The 24491-nt window shown below is 36.7% G+C and overlaps 1 protein-coding gene across 3 annotated transcripts in view; it reads right to left on the reverse strand.

Moving 5' to 3' along the window:
* Positions 1-24491, reverse strand: part of FYTTD1 (forty-two-three domain containing 1) — a 40792-nt gene that overhangs the window by 14253 nt on the left and 2048 nt on the right. The window contains exons 1-3 of one of the 3 annotated variants that reach the window (XM_049628346.1): positions 15368-15627; positions 10185-10313; positions 894-1042 (exon numbers count right to left, since the gene is read on the reverse strand). In XM_049628346.1, coding sequence (XP_049484303.1) covers positions 894-1042; positions 10185-10313; positions 15368-15473 — 384 coding nt within the window. In that variant the 5' untranslated portion in view covers positions 15474-15627. Of the gene's footprint in view, positions 1-893; positions 1043-10184; positions 10314-14349; positions 14721-15367; positions 15628-24491 lie in introns of those variants that run through there. The other 2 variants (XM_049628347.1, XM_049628348.1) reach the window with 2 other exon arrangements.

Genomic DNA, 24491 nt, shown 5'->3' on the forward strand with positions numbered 1-24491 from the left:
GCCAATTCAAAAATTACTCATTGAGAAGTAACTAAAACTTCATTAAAATCTGAAAAGTAGTTAACTCATAGTGAGTAAATGATTACACTCTAATTAAAAATTGGTATCTATCCAAGACAAATGAAAACCTATGTTCATACAATCTTACTTACTTACATTCACAGCAACATTATTCATAATACCCAAAAAATGGGAATAACCAAAATGTCCCACAACTGGTGAATGAATAAACAAAGTATGGTATATCCATATAACGGAATATTTATTCAGTAATAAATAAGAATCAAGTACTGATACATACTACAACATGACCAACCTCAAAAACATTATACTAAATGCCAGATCACATATTATCATATGATTCCATTTACATGAAATGTGCAGAAAAAGCAAATTTACAGAAAATTTACAGAAAGTAATTTAGTGGTTGCCTGAGGTAGATGACAAGGTAGGGCTATGAATGGACAAGAGATTTCTTTTTAGAGTGACAGAACTGTTTTAAGATTAGACTGTTGTGATGATTGTACAACTCTGTAAATTTTCTAAAATTCACTGAATTGTACACTTAAAAAGATGAATTTTATTGTATAAAATTATACCTCAATAATTTGTCAATATTGTACATAAACAAACACGCAGAGGCAAAGAAAATCAGGAACCTATTAAAAAATTTTACATAAATTTTATTTAAGAATGTGGAAATTCAGGTATTCTTCATGAATGACAGTACTTTTCCTTCACTTTTTATAGAAGACCCAAAGCACTACATAAAAAAAAAAATCAAAATATTCACATAAAATGCTCCCTCAATGAGAATATTGTACTCATTCACAGAAATATTAGTACAACTAAAGGAAAAGAGTATCTGATGCATGATTAAACCATCACCCTACCTTGTCACTTAGAGGTGGTCGATTCATAGGACTAATTCCTTTTCGAATTCCAGTTGCTTTCCTAGCTGCAAGGCCTGTGATAACTCCATAAGGACGTCTCTTTCCAGGCATTACTCTTCCTCTCCGGCTCAGACTATTCTTGCCAAAACCTATAGGAGGTTTAAAAAAAAGACAAAAAAATATCAATCTAAGAATGCAACTGAAGGGCACACAGGTCATAGGGTATTCTATTTCTTAGCAGAGCGGATTTTATTTTTTAGTATTACTTATGTAATATTTCCTATATTACTATTATATAATATTGTGTTATTTTCACGTATTTACATGTATTACATAAAATATTTCATTTTTAAAGGGCAATAAACTGCACCGCAAAGAGTTCTATTGCTATAATGGACTGCAAAGGGACTACAGGATTCTCATGTTTTCCCTATAGCTATCCTCTCTCTTGCATTACTTTATCAATAAACAACTTTCCCTGTGCAATGTGGTGTCCACTAACAACATGTGGTTATGGAGTACCCGAAATATGACTAGTTTGAATTAAGATATAACAAAGAGTACAATACTTCATAAATAACCTTATATTAATTATATACTGCAATGGTATTTTGGATATATCGGATTTAATAAAATATATTATTCACATGTGGCTCACATTTTATTTCTATTGAGGGACACTGATCTTGAATGGATCACTATCTGGTATCTGATTTACTTACTATCTTGCAATCTGGCTTATTTTTTTCATTCCTACTGTATTTAAACTACTTTTGCTGAAGTCCCAATTGAGCTCCAATAAACATGTTTTAATCTCTGTGGCATGATACAACTTGCCTTTGCCTTTCCATTGTGTATCTTATCTATTTAAATATTTTCCAATTATGAATAAACATGCTTGCCACAGAAATCTTAGAAACATATAAAGTACAAATGAAAATAAGTTACCCATTATCTTATCACCCTGGGATAACCACTAACATTGTATGTCTTTCTTGTCTTTTACTCCTACACATTTAAAAAGTTAACATTTTTAATTTCAACTATTTTTAAACAATTCAAAAGACTTTCACAGAGGTAATTCACAATTTTGTAGTACCAAGTGCCTAGAAGATACACTGAGTCAATCTTCCTGGCAACCACATTTCCTAGTCTATGTACTATTTTGTAGTAGGCATTAACACTGTATTGTGAATATTATCCCATGTCTTTTAGATTCTTTCATTGTATTATTACTGTTTCTTTTTTTTTTTTTTTAAAGAAGGCTCCATGCCCAATGTGGGGCTTGAACTCATCAAAAGTCACATGTTCTACCCACTGAGCCAGCCAGATGCCCTCACTGTATCATTTTTTAATGTGCCATACTTGATCCAACCAACCTCAGAACTTCACTTTAAAAAAAGAATTTTTTTTTAATGTTTATTTATTTTTGAGAGAGACAGACAAAGTGTGAGTGGGGGAGAGGCAGAGAGAGAGGGAGACACAGAATCCAAAGCAGGCTCCAGGCTCTAAGCTGTGACCACAGAGCCCGACATGGAACTCAAGCTCACAGACCTCGAGATCATGACCTGAGCCAAAGTCAGACACTTAATCAACTAAGCCACCCAGGCGTCCCTCACTTCACTTATTTCTAATGTTAAACTACTATAAATGTTACAATAACATTATAGATAACATTTTCCGGGGGGATAAAGATGCAACAAACTTTTATTTAACTCATTAATAAGAGCACAGCAGGGAAACAAATCCATTCAAAAGGAAATTTGGAAAAGCTAGATTTTATATTCAGTGGAGGAAAAAAAAAGAATGCTTAAATAAGACAGCTATATTAAACAAAACTGGTAACTGTCTTTCTACAGGGGCAAAAAAGCATGATTTTTCAGGGTTATTTTTTCTACTGGACAATTAAAAAAACCTGTACTTTATTTGTTATATATAAATTTACCTCTAATTTTACAGAGCTGCCAAGTTATCAGTAATATGAACTAACAACATTATAAGAGCATATGTTAATTTTTCCATTTTTTATTTATTTTTATTTTTTAATGTTTATTTTGAGAGAGAGCATGTGCACATGTGCGAGAGCAGGGGAGGGGCAGAGAGACAAAAGGGAATCCCAGGCAGGCTCCGTGCCATCAGCACAGAGCCTAATACAGGGCTCAAACTCACAAACCACAAGATAATAACCTGAGCCAAAATCAAGAGCCATGCAGGCACCCCAATTTTTAAAGTAGGCTCCATGCCCAGTGTGAAGCCCAACACAGGGCTTAAACTCATGACCCTGAGATCAAGACCTGAGCTGAGATCAAGAGTCAGGCACTCCTGATATGCTGTATCAAATGGTAAAGGAAGTTAAGGATTCTGATTCATATTTTTAAAAATCCCCTCTAGAATGACTATTTATTCATATTCCCAGGAACATAAGGGTGCCACTTTTTCCCTATCGTTGATAACACTGAATATTCTTTTTAATCTTTATCACTTAGTATTTGAAAAAAAAAATCTTGTCTTATTTGGTAGTTTACTAGTGAGAATGGACCTTTCTATGTGTTTTTGGCTATCACTATTCTTCCATTCATGAACTGTCATGCTCCTAAGTCAGTTTTCTGGGGTCAAGTTCTAATATCCTTTGATGCTTTGCAAGAAGAATTATGTTAAATTTATAATTAATTTTTCAATAATTAACATGTTTACAATATTCATGAATGTAGTATGTCTTTCCACTTCTTTTGTGACTAAACTGGCTCAGTAAAGCTTTAATCTTTTCCTCACATAAGTCTTGTATATTTCTTATTAAGGTTATTACTAGGTATTTTTACTTTTTTTTTTTTTGGTCAATCACAAAAAAAGATCCCTTTTCTAATAATAATTTTCATACTCTCATTCTTGGGGTGACAGAATGCTATTGAGTTTTAATTAACAACTTTTAATCAGTCATCCCACTGAACTTACTTTTTAGTTCTATAGGCTTTCAAATTATTTCTGGGGATTACTAAGCAACAACCATTATTATCTACAAATGATACTGTCTTCTTTTTTCCAATAATTATACCTCAAATTCTTCTATTTCTTAATGCAATAGCCAGAAATTTCAGAGACCGATGCTAAGTGACAACTGTGATACTGGGCATTTTTATTTTAACTCTAATTTTGGGGGAAGTGTCTTCAGAATTGTATCCTGTATAATACTACACATCTACAATATAGTAACAGGTCTTCTAACAGAAAAGTTTCATGTCCAAACTAAAAGCTAAAATAGTTTTTTTTACTAAAGGATTTCTTAGGACTAACATGTGTGATGAATCTCTAAGTTGGGTATAACAGTGTATGTATTCCCAAACGTATCTAATTCTAGAATGCTTTTGTGTGGTGTACCTATTTTGAGAACAGAGTTCAACAAGACAATTGGGAAAGCTTGTTATAATGGTTGAAGCATTTACCAATTTATTGCTCCCATTTCACTCTTTACTGCCTTACTTCTGTTATAGGAACATTTCTCTTACCAACTGGCATAATGTTAAGCTTTGTAAGTAGAGGGCACTGGACCGTCTTTAAAGAAAGAATTTTTATTTTTACTTCCAGATTCCAGTGTATACCTCAAGACTCATTCTGTTGCACGGAACATCCAGTGGTACTCATTTATCCCTCCCCTGTAAGCTGAGACTACAGTGAAGCAAGAGAAGAACCAAAGGCGCAAAATCTAAGTGTGAGCGACGCCTTAAATTTTGGGTTCTAGGCATCTATCTAGATCTACTCCTAGGCCCAACTCAACCTCCACTGAATTTAAGTCGCATCACACTCACAGATGGCTTCCTAGTGATTTCCACCAGCATGGCAACTCAGTGTGACAGGGAGTCCTTCCAGATTTGTTCCTTTTTTGGGTTCTCTGCCTCAACCCCAAAGTGCAGATGCTATTACTTTTACAATGAGGAAAAAACACAACTTTTAAAATTTTGAAATAAAATTGTTTTGTTTTGTTTTTAGTTTTAAGTAATCTCTACACCCAACGTGGAGCTCGAATTCACAACCCCGAGACCAGGAGCTGCATGCTCTTCTGACTGAGCCAGCCAGACACCCCCTGAAAATCAAATTACTGTTATTATATGTATTATTTCCTTCTAGAATTGCAACCAAATAAAGATTAAGCATATTGACTAAACTTGTCTAATTAAATCTACAACTACTATTTTTATTTGTATTAAATAATGAAACAGATACCATTAACTCTGCTAATGCATTGGGCCGAGTACTTTAAACGAGAACTTGATGAGATTGATGCTAACATCTTAATTTTGCAGGTGAGTGAAGTGAGGTGAAGAACAGTGACTACCCAGATGTCACAGAAAATGGCACAGTTACTGCTCTAAGCGCCAGTTTGCATGGCTCCAAAACTGAACATTTTCCAAACTGCAAAAACTAAAGAATAAAAAGCAAAATATAATCTAGGACACATTTCCAAAGAGAAGAAAAGCAACTATTACCAAAAAAGTGGGCTCTTAGCTAGGCATTATAAAATGGACAAAATTTGAATAGGAAGATAGACAGAAAGTTAAAAGTACAAAGACATGGATAACCATAGCATACAGAGATACAGTTCAGAATAAGGATAAGAGGGGCACCTGGGTGGCTCAGTTGGTTAAACATCGGACTCTTGTTTTCAGCTCAGGTCATGATCTCATGGTTCCTGGGTTTGAGCCCCGCTCTCTAAATAAATAAATAAACCCTAAAAAATTTTAGAATGAGAATAAGAAGTAAATGGATGTGGTGGGCTCAAATCAGAATGCTTCACATGGAGATAAAGAATATACTTGACAAGGAATGAGAAGTCACAGAATTCATGACCAGGTTACATTAGTCTAGAAGCAGTATCTTTTTTTTTTTTTTTTTTTAAACCATATGGTCTTTTTTCTTTTTTATTTATTTTTTAATTTACATCCAAGTTAGTATATAGGGCAACAATGATTTTAGGAGTAGATTCCTTAATGCCCCTTACCCATTTAGCCCACCCCCTCTCCCACAACCCCCCCTTTTTTTTAATGTTTGTTTATTTTTGAGAGAGAGAGAGCACGAGCAACAGAGGGGCAGAGAGAGGGGAGACACAGAATCTGAATCAGGCTCCAGGCTCTGAGCTGTCAGCACAGAGCCCGATGTGGGGCTCAAACCCACAAACCGTGAGATCATGACCAGAGCTGAAGTCAAGACGCTTAATTGACTGAACCACCCCAAAATTATCTTAAACTGAATGGAAGAGGGAAGAGGGAAGAGGGAAGAAGGAAGGCAGTGAGACCATTCCATCTGACCATTCAGATGCTACTGTAGTATTCAAACAAGACATGATAAAGGATTGGGAGTGGAACAAAGAAATTTGAAAGTATTCCAAAAGAATGAATGAATTAGCAGAGCAAAAAGAAAGATTAAAGAGAGGAGAAATCCATTTTTATACCAAAGTTTTAAGCTTCGATGAGAAAGATGCATGAGAAAAGTCTCTTTAACAAGAATAAAACTTATTAAAAGGAGAAAAGTACAAGATAGAATTCTATTCCTGGGTGCTTTCTATTTCTGAGTGCTATAGTCACTGTTCCCATACTCATTATCCTTTCCACTTTTATTTCTATGAGTGGCTTCTCCTCTACCATCTAGCAAACTTTATAATCCATTAACCCCTCCCTCCCTTTATACCTTTGAACAAACTTCACCAGCTGTACCTCAACTTTAGCAACGGTTCTATTTTTCACCTTTTCATTGTTGTGTTTCATAAAGTTAAGAAAGACCTATACATACAGCCCCAATTCTCTCCTTACCTTCTGTAAGTGACTTGTATTCTAAAAGGCATTATAAAGAGGTACTAAAGGCCTCATCTAATACAATAAGTCTTTTCTTAGTTTTTTTTTTCTTTTTTTAAACAAGCTCTACACCCAACATGGGGCTTGACCTTATGACCCCAAGATCAAGAGTCGCATGCTCTATGAACTGAGCCAGCCAGGTGCCCCACCTTTTCTTAGTTCTCATCCATTCCAGCCCTTCTAAAAGTTCTCCTGTCTTTCCAGAGTACCTTCATTCTCAGTATTGCAACTACTACCTCTATGAAGGTCCCTTCACATTTTCAGCTGTACTAGAGCAGTTGTTTAACCCTAGTCATGTATCAGAATCACGTATGGAGCTTAAAAAAAAAAAATCCCCAGGCCCTCCTTCTGCAGATTCTGCTTCAGTAGAAATAGAGTGCAACCAGAGCATTGTTCTAGTTTATAATGCTCCACAAGTGTCACCAAGGTTGAGAACAATTAAAACTAGAGACAGGAATTTTCATCTTTGAATCCTCTGCTCAATCCCTTCACGAATTTCTTTCACACCTTTACTGACTTGCCTCAGTAATTTCTGGAGTCTGATTTGAGAGGTTATAAAAATCTTACACAAAGATTTGAGGGTTTTTTTGGGAAATGTCGAATCAGAGTGAATGCATTACTGGCTCCTTTCCAAAGCAGTATACAAATATTTTCCTGTCTACCTCTAAAAGAAACAGCATTCTCAAATTTTTTGGTCTCAGGACCTCTTTATACCCTTAATTATTGAGAGCTCTAGAATTTTTGTTTCTGTGGGCTTATGTTTATGGATATTATCACACTTTAGAAATGAAAACTAAATATTTAAAAACTATTTGTTATTTCATTAAAACAACAATAAACCTAATGCAGGGCAAATAACATTTTTAATGAAAAATAACAATCATTTTCTAAAAAAAAACCACAAAAATATTTAAAAGGAAGGGTAGCATTGTTTTATATTTTTGCAAATCTCTTTGGTGTCTGCCTTAATAGAAGATAGCTAGATTCTCATATCTGCTACCACATTCAATTTAATTATCACACATCATGTAGATTCTGTAAAACTCCACTATATATTCATGTGAATAAGAGTGAAAATACAATTAATGTCTTAGTATCATTATAAAAATAGTTTTGACCTTATGGATGCCTTGAGTCTTGGAGATTCCCCAGGATCCCTGGACAATACTTTGAAACTGTCACTATATGGTATTGCCCCACTGAAGAATATTTAGGTTGTTTATACAAATATTTAATGAGTGACTATATTTTGGGCAAAGATTTAGGAAGATTTTATTCACTTATTTGTTCAACCATCAAAAATGATTTATTGAGAGGGGCACCTCACTGGCTCAGTGGTATATATAGCATGTGACTCTTGATCTAGGGTTCTAAATTTGAGCCCCACAGTTGGCTGCAGAGATTACTTCAAAAAATAAAATATTAAAAAATAATAAGTAAAAATTATTTGAGGGTGCCTGAATGGCTCAGTTGGTTAAGCGTCTCAATTTCAGCTCAGGTCATGATCTTGTGGTTCATAGGTTCAACCCCCGCGTCGGGCTCTGTGCTGAAAGCTCAGAGCCTGGAACCTGCTTCAGATTCTGTGTCTCCCTGTCTCTCTCTCTGCCCCTCCCCCACTCACATTGTCCCTCTCTCTCTCTCTCAAAAACAAATAAAACATTAAAAAATTTTTAAAAAATACAAAGTTACCTGGTATTTTAAAAAATAAAAATAATTTGAGAGCCTGCCAAGGGCTCTCTGTCTTAAGTGTTCTCTTACCTCAAGCTAACATCCTCACTGACATTACAATGTGGAAATCTGAACTTCTAACCAATCAGAATTTGAGACAATCTCCTATCTCTCTGCACATTCAGTGACAGCAACAGCTGTTCTATTTTAGGCTCTGTTACATGTAATTGGAGAACAAGCACAAGTTCAATCTTATAAGATCATAAGCTACCCCTAGATATCATTTATCTTAAGGCTCAGATCATAACCCCCATAAAAGGAAAGCTTTTCTGATCCTTCATGGACTAGATCCTATTTCACCTTATCCATTAAACCACCACTGATTTTCTTAGCACAAAATCTGTCTGAAGTCCTATAGTACTGTTGGAATTTCTCTTATGACATTTCTCAACTCCATGTTTCCTGTCTTATCTTTGTTATTAGAAATTCCTTGAAGTAAAAGATCACATCTTTAAATATCCTGAGAACCTGGTCAGTTCAAGAAATTTATCACATATTTAACATATGGCTAGTGTAAACAAATGTATTTCTGGCTTATATGATTTTCTTTGAAGTTATTTTAAAGCAAATCATATATAATATGGTATGCTGAATAACATAAGTCTTTAAATATAAATCACTGGAATTAAACATTCATTTGCTACAACTAGATTATGTCACAAAATTTACTTGTTTATATTTAAAAAATTAGAGAAGAATAAAATTTTTTGTAGGGTCTAACCTCAGTTACAAACATATTTTGAGAGTATGATGGCATATTAACTGTTAGATATAGAACTAAATACAATCATGTTAAACCCACTGATAATGATTTTTTATGTTTTTTAACACAGGATAAAACTCAACTTGGAGCTAGTTTATGAAACATTTTTTACATGTGTAAAAAAAAGATCTAGAGTTTTTTTTTTTTAATTTGAACAAAAGTTTATTCTAAAACACTAATATAACTGCAAAAAATAAATTAGTCATATACAGTTAGTAGGGTTCAGTTATTGCTTTAAATTCATTTTGGAACAAGATAGTTATAAATAAATAAGCTTCCAAAGTGCCAAAATTAGCTATATACGTAGAGTTCCAAGATCATTAGGTCATATCTAAGGCACTCTATTCCGAGTGTTACCTCTGGAGGATTTAACAAATCCTAAAAAGTCCTAGATGATAATGCAAACACTCTGGAAATATTTTCCATGTAGAAGTCTCCACACACTTAAAAAGTTCTCATACAGAAAAGGGAGTTTGTTTCCTGTAACTCCATAGAGTTAATAGGTAGGCATGATTCAATTCAAATTAAAAGAACTTTGTAGTAAATAGAGCTACCTCCAATAATGGAGTTGTCTTTTGAGGTGGTATGCTTTCACTGAAGATGTGGATGCTGGAGTTATGTAACTATTCACCAGATAAACTATTAAAGAAACGCCTGAGGAGGAGCTAAAACCTCATGATATGTAAGATCCTTTACAATACTGTAGCCCTAAATATAATTTATACTATTTATACATTGGGGTTACTTTAAAAATCCCATAATACTGTTAAGAAACAGGGTTATCACCTACTTAAGGCAACTTAACATGTTTACCAGATTTCAATATTAGACAAAAATCTGAAAGTAATCACAAAGGGTACTAACATATTTCCTCCATGTTTTAAGTATGTATTAAAAATAATATACTATGAACCCACAAATAACAGATCTTTATTGAAGCTTACTTGTAAAACTTACCAGAATTCTGTTGGATTCCCCATCGTACTCTCATCCTGAATTGTCGGGCACTACTTTGTTGGAGTCTTCTATTTAGTCTTGGAAAATTCTGCTTTTTTCCCTCCTTTCGATTCAATTTGATGATATCATCTGTGATATAGGAAATGTAATTATTTTCATTTTAACTTAATGACTCAATCACTCAGTCTCATTTTCTTTTTTTTTTTAAGTTTATTTATTTTTGAGAGAGAGAGACACAGAGTGTGAGCCGGGGAGGGGCAGAGAGAGACGGAGACACAGAATCCGAAACAGGTCCAGGCTCCAAGCTGTCAGCACAGAGCCTGAGGTGGGGTTCGAACCCACGAACTGCGAGATCACAACCCAAGCCGAAGTCGGATGCGCAACTGACTGAGCCACCCAGGCATCCCACTCAGTCTCAATTTCTAGTTGATAGATTTCCCAACTTCTTTGCTACTTTGAAAGCACTTTCCTAAGAGGATAATAATAAGATTAAAAAAAAAAAATCAGCCAATATACTTGGAATACTAAAGAAAGGTTTGGTAGGAAAAGTTCAAATCAATCGCCCAAAGCAGATATACCAATTAATAAAGATGTCCATTATCCCTAGTATTTATCAGACACATAAATAAGCAAAAATCTGTTTACAAAAATTACTCTTATTTACTTTCCACAATCACAGAAGTCTCCAGTTTTTAAGCTTTTTAAAAAAATGTTTATTTATTTTGAGAAAGAGAGAGCACAAGCAGGGGAGGGGCAAAGAGGGAGGTAGAGAGAGAATCCCAAGTAGGCTCCATGCTGTCAGCACAGAGCCCAACGCAGGGCTCAAACCCACAAATGATGAGATCGTGACTCAGCCAAAATCAAGAGTCAGATGCTTAACCAACTGAGCCACCCAGATTCCCCCAAGTCTCCGGTTTTTAAAGATGACCATCTTGGGGCACCTAGTGGTTCACTCAGTTAAGTATCCGACTTCTGCTCAGGTCATGATCTCACAGCTTGTGGGTTCAAGCCCCTCGTGGAGTCTGTGCTAACAGCTCAAACAGAGCCTGGAACCTGTTTTGGATTCTGTGTCTCCCTCTTTCTCTCTCTGCCCCTCCCCGACTCACATTCTGCCTCTCTCTCAAAAATAAACATTAAAACAAAGTTTTAAAATTATGGAAACAGACAAGTAAACAGCAAATATGAAATCAAAAAACTACATGATTAAGGTATAGCACAAAAAGAAAGTACTATGGGTTCTCCACTCTTCTAGCAAAATAATTCAGGGTTATCTTGTTTTTCTTTCTACCTGATCCTTCAAAGCCTCACTTTCAAACTCTCCTACCAAAGTAATTCACAAACATAACATTGCTCTAAAACCACAGCACAACAATGTGAATGAAGGTCAGGAAACTATACTCTAGATTTCTATTTACAAATGTTAAAACAAAGTTACTAGAAGCCAAAAATACTCAAATACCCAAATAACTAAATTAAATAAATATTAATAAATATTTATTAACATATATTAATAAAATTTTATTTCTCTCAATTTTTCAGGGTGCCTGGCTGGCTCAGTTAGAAGAGCATGTGAGACTCTTGATCTCAGGGTCATAAGTTCAAGCCCCGTGTCAGGTGTAATTTTTAATAAAAAATTAAAAAATATCCAAATACTTTCTCCACAGTCCCAACTCCAATATTACGTTTGATAATTGATAAAGCAAATAGACCTGGTCAACAGCTTCATAAAATTTCACAAAACTAACTAACTTCTATCATTTTTTCCAAGCTGCTCTAAACACAAAGAACCTAACAACTATATGAATATAGTCTTTTCTAAAGTAAAAGAAGCAATTATATATTATAGGGATCCTTTCTTATATATTACTACATTACCTAACCCAGCAGTAATCTTTAAAACTTCATCACAAATATTCATTAAAATAATTCGAATCTCCCCAAAGTAGTTTATCTTCTTGAGATCAGTCCTTCAATATACATAAATTCATCCAAGTTAAAGACACTCAAAAACACTTATTTTAAAATAAAAAGGCTTCATGAAATCAGATACATGAACATGTTAAATTCTCAAGAGACAGGGAATATTTTTGAACACTTTCAAAACACTACTTTCCTTTAACAAGTGCTACTTATTCTTCACCAGAAGTCTGAAATCTCAGAGCCATGAAAGTACACACAAAAAAATGAATTTGCTGGGAACCATTAAAAAAAAAGAGGCAGAGTATAATTTTGACTAACAAGGTTATTTTTGAAATACGGCATTTTAGAGTATAAACATAACTAAAAATTAAAAGTAGCAGGGGCACCTGACTAGCTTAGTCAGTAGAGCATGCAACTCTTGATCTCACGGTCATGAGCCATAAATTGGGCATGGAGCCTACTTAAAATAAAAAAAGATAAAAAATAAAAAAAAATTTAAAAGCAGCAAAGCATACAAATATAAAATTGTTTTATATTTAAATGCTTTATTATCTAAATCCTCAAGTTAAATGATCTATTATGGATTCTTCCAATTTAAAAGAAGAAAATTGCTTTTTCCTACTCAGGTAGACAGAGTATGTATCAAAACAAAAATTCATTACAATGAGCTACTTTTATGAAAAAGTTTCTTCCATAAATATATATATGTGTATGTATGTATACATATGTTGTCCATGTATATATATAATCTACCTGTATGTATATAACATACAATGTATGCATATATATGTATATATATTATTTACATATATGTATATATATGTATATATATTATTTATACATATATATGGTAATAATAGGGGCATATACATGGGCCATACACAGTAATAACATATATATACATGATAATAGGAGGATATATATGGTAATAATAAGAGTACCTAACATTGCACATGTATTCATTTAATTCTCACAAGAATTCTATGAAGTATTATAATACCTATTTTAAAATTAAGAAACTGAGCCAGAGTGAGGCCACCTATTGGTAACCTCGGTAGATATATATAAATATTCATATAATTCATACAGCCACCATTTAAAACAAACAAAAATCGTATTCTAAACCTCTGCAGACCTGATAAAATGGAATATTCACAAAGCATGACTGTCTAAAATAGGTATTTTATTTCTCTCAATTTCTCAGGGTGCCTGGCTGGCTCAGAAGAGCATGCAACTCTTGATCTCAGGGTCATAAGTTCAACCCCATGTCAGGTGTAGAGACTACTAAAAAAATACACTTAAAAAAGCAGGTATCATCTCTTCCTCCCATTTCTGTAAAATTCTCAACTTAAAAAAAAAAAAAGGGAAAGAATGCTATATATTCTTGGGAGAGAAAAGAAACCAAGGTCTATTTTAGCTATCCACAGCACTTCATTTCTACCTCAAAGAAAATTATCCCTGTTTTCTTCACTTGAACATCCTAACCACCAAACAAAATGCGTTAAAAAAAGAACCTAGAAACTTGAGAAATGAATTGGTTATGAAAATACATGTTTAACGTTTCCTGCAACATCTACAGGGTTTTTGTTTTTGTTTTTTTTACTTGTATGATTTGGGACAAGTTATTTTCCTATGGCTCAGGTTTTGTAAAATGGGAATAACAACGATGGCTTATATCATGTTTATATGTAAATATAGTGCTTACTGTGTACCAGGTACTGTTCTAAGCAGTTTACATATGCCTATTAAATCATTTAACATAGCAACCCTCTGAGGGATATAAGCAAGGTCATTATCATCATCTTTTTACAGATGAAACACCGAGAAACAAGTTCCCTGTGACCACATGGGCTAGTAAGTGGCAGAGGATCTGAATTGAGACAGTGTGGTTCTGGATTCAATGCTCTTTACTATTAGGAGCACATACCTCAAGAGTTACTAGGAGGCTAAACTGAGTTAACACACATAAAATGTTTCGTTCAGTGCCTGCAAGGTAGTAAGTGCTCAATACTACTTGTTATTATATTCTTCTTGGCCTTAGCTGAAGAGGTTTCTCATTTCTTTAGAGCTCATTACTATAAACAAGACAAGACTTGAGGCCAAACCTATTATTTCTGATGATTTACTTAATTCACATATTGGATTCTGACGTGTACTAATCACAGAAATCCAAGAGTTCTTGAGTTTTGACAAAAAAACAAACAAACAAAAACTGTGCAGATGAACCACAGCAAAAGAAAAATACCTTCCTTGGGAAAGTTACACCTCTGCATCCGCCTCTCAGGTACTTATCCGAAAACCTGCAAGCCACCGAAAGCACTGGCAGAACTAACTCTATCTAATACCCATAACTTGAATTTTGACAAAAAGAGAATAATTTTCAGGCCAGCTAATCCAGAGACTAATGCCTCACCTGTGTTAGGTCTGAATTTTCAACTGAATCCCCAACCCTCCTCCTCTTTCCATAATCCTCACCAAACCACCCCACTCATGGGCTAGACCCCATTGCTTCTCCCGGCTTCCCGTTAATCCGTGTCAGTCTCCGTCAGTTTTTGCTTTTTTCCTAATTAGCAAACTTTAAGACTGATTAAGGAGCGCTCCTTTCTAGGCACCTCCTAGTAACACACCATCTGAGGAAGCCCTTGTCTGACGGTATTTTCTGAAAAACGCTCTCGGGTCCGCGCCCCCGATGTGGCCCCGAGGTCTGGCGCCCGTCAGAAATGGCCAACTCCCGGGGGCGTCTCTGCATTTCTCGCACCGCGCCAGGCGTAGGCCTGGCCACACAAAATGCCCAACAAGCCCTCCTCCGGAACCAGCGACTCTAACCGAACGCAGACCCAGCCGGGCTCTCAAAGGGCTTTCTTCAGGAGGGATGGCTTGGTCGGACCCTTCCCCTCGCTCGCCTGATAACGCCCACAGCGAACACGCTCGAGGGGAAACCCGAGGAGTTTTCCTCACAAAGAGCCGGGGTCGCCCAAGAGTGGTAGCGCCCCCCGACCCTCCACCTCCCGGCCCGCAGCGCCATCCGCCCCCACTGTCCCTGCACAGACACGGCCCCGCCGAGGGGACGCCCGGGTCCCTCCGGCCCGACCGCGGCAGCGGCTGGCGCTCCCCTTGTCCCCACGGGCCCTCACTTGGTTCCGCCCACCCGCAAAAAAACTCGACCGACAACTGCGGCCAACCGCCCCTTCCCCCACAAACCGCGCTACTTGGTTCCACCCACACCCTCCCCCCACTCCAACTCGGTCCAACTCGCTCCTTACCCAAAGACATATCAATTTTGTCAAGGTTTTCATTGCTGCGGGCTTTCGCCGCCGCCGGCGGCGGGGTCGCCGTGGCTCCCACTAACCGGGTACCAAACCGGTTCATGGTTGGGGACGTCGCGCTGGAACAGTCAGCGGAGAAGGCCAGAAACTGAGGCCTGCCACCTCCCACTCACGCACGCAGACTAGCTGCACCGAGGGAACGCGCACGCGTGCTGGCCGCGCCTTCGCTCTCCCACCCGCGGCTGCGGGAGGGGGGCGGGTTGCGGGGGGGAGAGGCTACAGAGACGAGAGGCCGGCGAGAGCGGCTACACGCGGGGACATGATCCTAGCGGCCCTTGATGGACCGGAGGAAACATTGCACCCCTGCTCTGGGCGCTTGCAAGGGCCGCTGTTTTCGCTATTTCCCTTTCCGCCCAAATTGGGGAATACTGGACCCTGAGCGCGTCAGAGTCGCATGCCTTAAATGAGATTGTGTTCCTCCACTCCTTCCTGCTACAGAAAGGCTCCCTAAGCTTTGGTACACACGAACCTTTCACACCCCACTGCAATGCAGCCTCAGAGGCAGGGTAGACCCCATCCAGCTTAGATTGCAGAACTGCGACCCAGCTCCCCTCTCCCAGGCCAGCTCCTCCACCTGCAACATGCGGAGTCGCCTCGTCTGCACGCAGAAGAAAAGATGCAGTGACAATTCTTGCGTCACCTTACCAATAAAAGCAAATGCTAACGTTTCCCGTATCTGTACCACTTCTCAACCGGCACTGTTAAAACATTTTGCACGGTACTAGCTACCTTAATAACACTTCATCTTCCCTTGGGAGAGGGGTAAGTACCTCTGCTTGTTTGGCTGCATTTTTCTCTAATTCATTTGTGTTGGGAATTGATAGGATTCGTTTTTCTTTCTAATCATCCTTGTAGGAAAACTTCATAATATTTTATGAATTTCTACATAATAACTTTTTTTCCTATTTACAAAACATGATATTTTCTCTCTTCTTACCTCTTTCTCCTCCAAAGCAACTGTGCTTGTATGGAAGCATTTAGGTTATATTACCCTCATAACAGCTTAAAACTATCTAAGACATTTGCATCTAAGGAAAAAAAAAAAAAGGACAGGTATTCCTCCATTTAGAAATCTCCGCCAAAAAAAAAAAAAAAAAGAAATCTCCGCCACTTTTCTCCTACTTCCTAAAATTTTATTTGCATAGAAATAAACCCGTGACGTAAAGCATCTCAAAACCACAGTACCCTGCACTTAATTTTTCCCCCAATGACAAAAATATAACCATGTAAGAAGAGTGAATCAACCCAGGACACATCTATGAAGCAGTACAAGAAACTTTAATGGTAAAGGAAGGTTTGCACTAAAAACTCAAGAACAGTATTTGTCATGTCAAGGAGAGTAGCATATATGCTCTTAGCACAATGTGCTTGATTTTGTTACTATTCCACCCAGCACCCACCACCCCTCTCCTGACTGCTAAGAACTAGGGAAAATGGGTTATGGAGATAAAAGTATGAGGGAGACCTAGATTTTATTGAGTGGTACCTTTTTCACTCACTTCATTTACTGTGTGAGGTTGGGAGACTGTCTGGGTCTCATACTCATCTGCAAAACAAGAATTAGTTATACTAAATGCATACATTATACTTAATTATTTTTGGATTTCTTAGGGTTCTAAAATCTTCTAAGCATGAAAACATTTTTCTCCACACTATCATTCTTCTCCCAGAAATAACTTCTATAATCTCTGGTTATTTGTGAGAGTAAACTACAGGGAAGAACATTAGGTTTTTAATTTTATGAAGGAAACTGAATGTATTTAGAGTTTCGATGCATTCTGTACTTCAGGTATTAATAGGACATAATAAAAATCCCAAATGTATAAAATCCTACCCACCACCAATATATACATATATATATATAATATATATTGTTATATACATAATATATATAATACATATTGTTATATACATAATATATATAATATATATAAAGATTCCCTTTTATCCTTATCTTCTCCCCAAAACTGAAGCTCTACTCCAAATTTCCTTAACTTTAAAAGGAACATGCCCAAATATTTCATTAAGCAATTCTAGCTGTTGTGTGTCAGACTTTGAGATTTCCCCAAAGGCTGAGGGTCTCAGAATCTCAGAGCAATCACCCAGATTCCAAAGGGAAAAACAAGAGGCATTGTAAAAGGATAGGTCAGTCACACACAAAATAGAAAACAAAACAGCAACCTGAGACACATCCAGCAAAAGTGAAGTGAGAGACAAGATAAGAAATCAGAACTGGGGCTTGTCTGAGAAGACAATCAGCCAGCTACAAGGGCTGGAGTTAAAAGGTTGACCCTGTATTTTCTGGGGCATGAGAGGTAGCTATTCATTTAATCATATATTCATTGAACACCAGGTATTGTAAAATGATAAGTAAGATGGGTTCAGTCCGTATCTTCATACAGTTTGCAGAACAAAAAATATTTTCTGAGCACCAGCTGTAAATAAATACAGTACTGTGCTGGACACTGAACATACAGCCATTGTCTGCTGTATAGCAGTTCAGCAGCTTCATGTAAGTCAGAATAAACACCGAAATCAAGCAGCTGCCCTTTGTAGAGGCTTGATGTCATACATCATAGATAAGGCCATGTCTAGGATTGCCAGAAAAAATACAAGATCAATTAAATTTGAATTTCAGGTAAACAATGAATAAATAGCAATGTTTTTTTGTTTTTTTTTTTTTTTTTACTACATGATGTTGCATGCAATATTTAGGATGTGTTTATATTAAACAATTATTATTTATATGAAATTCAAATTTAACTGGGAGTCTTATATTTTTATTGACTAAATCAGGCAACCTTAACATCATACTTTTCTATCAACAGGTTTCAGCTCTCTTTTTATAATGTGCATAGAGATCCACATTCTCTTCAAAGGTGATCATAATTCATGTATTTCACTTCTTACTATTTTTATTAGTTCGATATTTCTTCTAAGCCCCCCTTTTCTCAGCTTTGTTGAAGTATAACTGACAGACAATAAAAGACATATTTAAAGTGTGTAGTTTATACAGGTGTACGGTGTATAGACCTGTGAAAACACCACCATACTCAGGAGAATAAACATATCTATCATTCCGACAAATTTTCCTGTGCTCCTTTGTAATCCTTTCCCCAACCATTACTTAAACAACCATTGATACTGTAGATTAATTTTGCACTTTCTAAAATTTTACATAAGTAGGATCCTACAGTATATACTTTTTAAAATCTGGATTACTTCCCTCAGCATAATTGTTTCCAACCTGTATGCCTTTTATTCTTTTGCTTGTCTTATTACACTGGCTGGGGATGCCAGTACCATATTTAAAAGGAGTGGTGGGAGTGAGCATCTTTGCCTCATTACAAATCCCGGGGGGAAAGCATTGCTTTTTGCCATAAAATATCATGTTAGATTTTTTTGTAGATGCCCTTAATCAGGTTGAAGAAGTTTCCTTCTACTCCTGGTTTGCAGCGAGTTTTAATGAGTGAATGTTGAATTTTATTTAATACTTTTTCTGCATCTTTTGAGATGACCAAATGGGGTTTTTAATTTTTTATTATTTTTTTTTTCAAATGTTGAACTACTCTTGCATTTCTAGGATAAACCTACTTGGTCATGGTGTATTATCCTTTTAATATATTGTTGGATTTGTATTGCTAATGTTATGTCAAGGATATTGTTTTTCTTTTCATGAGTAATATTAAGTGTATTTCCTTTTCTTGTAATGTCTGTCTGATTTTGGTATCAACCCATGCTTTTCAAATTTTTGTAATTTTGTAAAATTTACATTACACCGGGCTAATAAGGGATTTAGGGTATAATTTGTATCATCTGTAGGTATAATTACCGTTATACCTAATTCTTTTAAGCTACTTGCATGCACAGTACAGTTTTTCTTCTCTTTTTTCTCGGTTCTTCTCGTTCTACCCCATTTGCCACTGTATCTTCTGCAGTAGCTTTTTCTTTGCCTCTCTGCTATAGCTTCCTGTTCCTCTTTTGTGTTGCCCTTTTCCTTTGTTCTAAGCTTTTTAAAAAAAAATTTTTTTTAACGTTTATTTTTGAGACAGAGAGAGACAGAGCATGAACGGGGGAGGGTCACAGAGAGAAGGAGACACAGGATCCGAAGCAGGCTCCAGGCTCTGAGCTGTCAGCACAGAGCCCGACGAGGGGCTCGAACCCATGGACTGTGAGATCATGACCTGAGCCAAAGTCGGACGCTTAACCAACCGAGCCACTCAGGCGCCCCTGTTCTAAGCTTTTATAGCTGTTCTAGTCTTCTGGCTCTTAATCTCTAGTTTCATTCATTCATTTGTCCAAACAGAGTTTGAGTTCCTACTATGTGCGAGACACTGCTACATCACAGTGATGCAGCAGGGCAGTACAGCAGATATATGACAGGCAGGCTTCCAGGCGTAGCTGGAGGCATTACTGGTCTTCAAGCCCCTGTAAGTCCCATCAGTTTTCTCTGACTAGACAACTTGCTCTGGATGGACAGGGGAACTTGAAGGGGAATTCTTCTTGGACTCAGGGGTTGGGTTTCTAGCTCACTCCTTATTAGGCTTTGTCTTCTCTGGGCAGGGTAGGCATCCTCTCAACCAAGGATCATAGTCAATTCACTGAATGACTAATTGTGGAATTTTCTAAAGCTACACAAATCTACATTAGTCACACAGTTTCCCTTTATTTACATGATTGTGTTCTTTATAAAGATATATTCTCAGGGTGCCTGGGTGGCTCAGTTGGTTAAGGATCATGGGGCCTTTAGCATTCTTTATTCTCTCCATGCTTCTTTTCCCTTTGCCCCTTGGCCTCCTTGCTCTGGGATGAAGAGCCTTGGCTGGACTCTCATCTCTCTCTTTCCCTCCGTAGAGAATCCCTTCTCTTGGCTCAGGTTTATCCAGCTGGACTTTCAGAGAGCTGGGACAGGGACATACTGAACATTCTTCTAATATATTAAGAATTGGCTCAGCCCAGAAATAAGATTTTTACAAATTTCATTGTAACTTCGCAATTTCTGAATTTGTATGCGATGGGTTTTCCCATATAATTGAATAAATGAACCAATACTAAATACTTAAAGTGGGTGGAAATGTTGCTATCAAGACAGAATAGAACCATTCAATTAAGACCTGGCAACATTCTTCAAAAGCTTTAAAAATCATCCCATTTGAGGGGTGCCTGGCTGGTTCAGTCAGCAGAACATGTGATTCTTGACCCCAGGGTTGTGAGTTTAAGCCTCATGTTGGGTGTAGAGAACACTTTTAAAAATCCCATTTGATATGAACTACTATAAGCTTTGTTTTTTAAAAAAATATTTTTTAAGTTTATTTATTTTGAGGTGGGAGGAAGAGAGAGAGAATCCCAAGCAGGTTCTGTAATATCAGCACAGACCCTATGCAGGCCTCTATCTCATCAACTGTGAGATCATGACCTGAGCTGAAATCAAATATTGGACACTTAACTAATTGAGCCACCGTGCCCCCAAAAGATTTTCTTTAAAGGTAATCTCTGCACTCAACGTGGGGCTTGAACTCATGATCCTGAGATCAAGAGTCACATGCTCTACCGACTAAGCTAGCCAGGCACCCCTATAAGCTTTATTAAAAGAGAAAAGGAAAAGAAAAAAAGAATTTTGGTAAATCAGTAAATGTGGTAAAATCAATGAGTTGGTTTTGGAAAAAATTGTGTAAAGACTTCTAAAAATTCTGAGCTGTGGAAAAAACAGAAATTAACTCAAAACAAATTAAAAATTAATCATTGGAGTGCCTGGGTGGCTCAGTCAGTTAAGCGTCCAACTTCAGCTCAGGTCATGATCTCACAGTTCATGGGTTCAAGCCCTGCATTGGGCTGTATGCTGACAGCTCAGAGCCTGGAGCCTGCTTCAGATTCTGTGTCTCCCTCTCTCTCTGCCCCTACCTTGCTTGTATTGTCTCTCTCTCTCTCTCTCAAAAAATAAACATAAAAATTTTTTTTTAGAAATTTCCATGTGAAACTAAAATTTTGGTTACATTGATAAGGATGCAATCATGAGAAAACAAAACCATACTAAAATCCTTGCCTATTTTTTAAAAGGATCTTAAAAATCCTTGCTTATTTTCACATCTAGAAAAATGTTGTACACATGTTGTACACTAAAAATAGTGTAATACCCATATACCCTTCACCAAGATTTACCAATAATTAAAGTTTTGCCACATATGCTTTCTGTATACAGATGATCTGTATGACAGAGTTTTTTGGCTTTATGGTGGTATGAAAGTGATAGGCATTCAGTTGAAACTGAACTTAGAATTCTGAATTTTGATCTTTTCCCAGGCTAGTGATATTCAGTAGACACTCTCTCATGGCTCTGGGCAGCAGCCACCAGCAGGCTCCCCATCAGCCAGGTGATCAGGAAGGTAAACAATTGATACATTTACAAAGATTCCACACTCCCACAGCCATTCCATTTTTCACTTTCAGTATTCAATGCATTACATGAGATAGTCAACACTTTATTATTAGATAGGTTTTGTGGTAGATGATTTTGAACAACTGTAGACTAATAATGGAAGTGTTCTGAGTATGTTTAAGGTAGGCCAGGCCAAGCTATGATGTTCAGTAGGTTAAGTGTATTAAATGCAATTTCAACTAATGATATTTTCAATTTATGATGGGCTTGTCAGGATGTAACCCCATTGTAAGTGGAAGAAGATTGGTATGCAGGCACACAGATAGCTATAATTATTATTATTTGTTGTTGGACAATCTGAGAGTAGATTCCAGACATCACGATATAGAATATGTCTCTAAGGATTTTTTTACATAATCATACTAAAATGATCAAGTCAGAAAATTTAACATTGATGCAATTCTATTCTGATGTATAGTCTATATTTAAATTTTGCCAATTATCCTTTTAACAATATATATTTTTTTCCAACCTAGGATCCAGTCCAGGTTCACATGTTGCATTTCTTTGTCCTGCCTCTTGTCTCCTTTATTTTTTTTAATTAATTTTGAGTTTATTTATTTATTTTGAGAGAGAGAGAGAGAGAGAGAGAGAGAGAGAGACAGCACAGGTTGGGGAGGGGCAGAGAGGGGGCGGAGACAAAAATCCCAAACAGGTTCCACAGGGTCAGGGGTCAGCGCTGAGACTGATTCGGGGCTCAAACCCACAAATCACAAGATCATGACTTCAGCTGAAGTTGGACACTTAACTGACTGAGCCACGCAGATGCCTCTCTTTTGTCTCCTAAATCTGATAAAATTTGTCAGCTTTTCTTGTTTTGTTTTTTTATGATATTTACTACATTTTTGAAGATTGAAGGCAGTTATTGTATAGACTGTCTTCCAATTTGGCTTGTCTTATTTTTAACCTGTGATTAGATTCAGGTTATTCACTTTGTCATGAGTGCTGTGTAAGTGATGTGTTCTTCTAAGTATTTAACACCAGGATGCACATATCATTTTGTCTTATTGGTGATTTTAACTTTGATCACTCGATTAAAGCATGTCTGCCAGATTTCTCCCCCATTTCTAATAAGTAAATGATCTGTGGGGAGATAGTTTGAAACTGTATAAATATCCTGTTTCAGAACAAATTTCACTAATGGCTTTAGCATCCATTCATGATTCTTGCATGAATCAATTATTACAGTGGTGGCTCCAAAATAGTGATTTTCTAAGTTTGTCATTCCTCTACATTCACTAGTTGACATTCTACTGTGGAAAACATCTTTCCTTCCTTTCTTTCTCCCTTTTTCTATTTATTATTTGCACACTTATGTATATATGCATGTAAATTTCTATAGAAATTCAGACCCATCCTTCATTCAAAATTTGTCTCTTGAAAAGCGAAGGGGTGAAGAGTATAAGGGCTGTGCTTACCTTTGAAAATAATGTAGATTATGTATACATATAATAACTCATTTTGATGCTCAAGTTGTTTTTAACTTGGCCAGTGGAAGCCATTCCTTAGCTTTTAAAATTAGAATATTTAAAAAATGCTGCCAAGAATAATTTTAGTGAATATAATTTTAAAAAGCACATATTCATGACTATAATTGATATGTGTTGAATATATTTGAGAAGACTATTTCTTCAAACTATTTCTTCAAAGTTTTGGCAAATAGGTAAATGTAATGAGCTTTAAAAACCCATTATTTGAATAACTGATTCTTGAGTGAATTTGGCTTTCTACCAGTGGTATTCTTGGACCTCTTACTATTTGTATAAAATAGCATCCTAGATTTTGAAAACAAACAGACTGACCAAGATCAAATTTATTCAAGTTTTTTGACTTTTAAAATATTACTAGGGGCACCTGGTGGCTCAGTTGGTTAAGTGTCTGACTCTTGATTTCAGCTCAGGTCATGATCTCATGGTTCATGAGTTCCGGCCCTGTGTTGGGCTCTGCGCTGACAGTGTGGACCCTGCTTGGGATTCTTTATCTCCCTCCCTGTCTCTCTGCCGTTCCCCTGATCTTTCTTTCTCTCTCAAAATAAAATAAATAGGGACGCCTTGGGTGGCTCAGTTGGTAAAGCGTCTGACTTTGGCTCAGGTCATGATCTTGTTGTCAGTGAGTTTGAGCCCCACGTTGGGCTCAGTGCTGACAGCTCAGAGCCTGGAGCTTGCTTCAGAGTTTGTGTCTCCCTCTTTCTCTGCCCCTCCCCTGCTTGTACTCTGTCTCTCTCTCTCAAAAATAAATAAAACATTAAAAAATAATAAATAAATAACATTTAAAGAGATAACTATAATTAGTTACAATTTCATAACTAGTTATTTTAAAAACTATGCACCTACAAACCCACCACTCAAAACAAAAGCTAGAGCAGACAATAACCTGAGGACCTAGCAATTCCATTTCTAGGTATGTATGAAAGAGAAGCCTTTACTTATATAAAAGAGGAGATGTGTAAGAGAATGCAGCACTGGTTACAATAGCAAAAACCTGGAAACAACCCAAATGCCTATCAATGAAAGACAGCATGAATAAACTGGTGTATTCACACAATAGACTATTATATGGCAGTCAAAATCCATGAACTATAGTGACATATGATAATACGATTAAATATTCTCAATGTAATATTAA

Source organism: Panthera uncia, chromosome C2 (assembly GCF_023721935.1).
Source record: "Panthera uncia isolate 11264 chromosome C2, Puncia_PCG_1.0, whole genome shotgun sequence".
Lineage (NCBI taxonomy): Eukaryota > Metazoa > Chordata > Mammalia > Carnivora > Felidae > Panthera > Panthera uncia.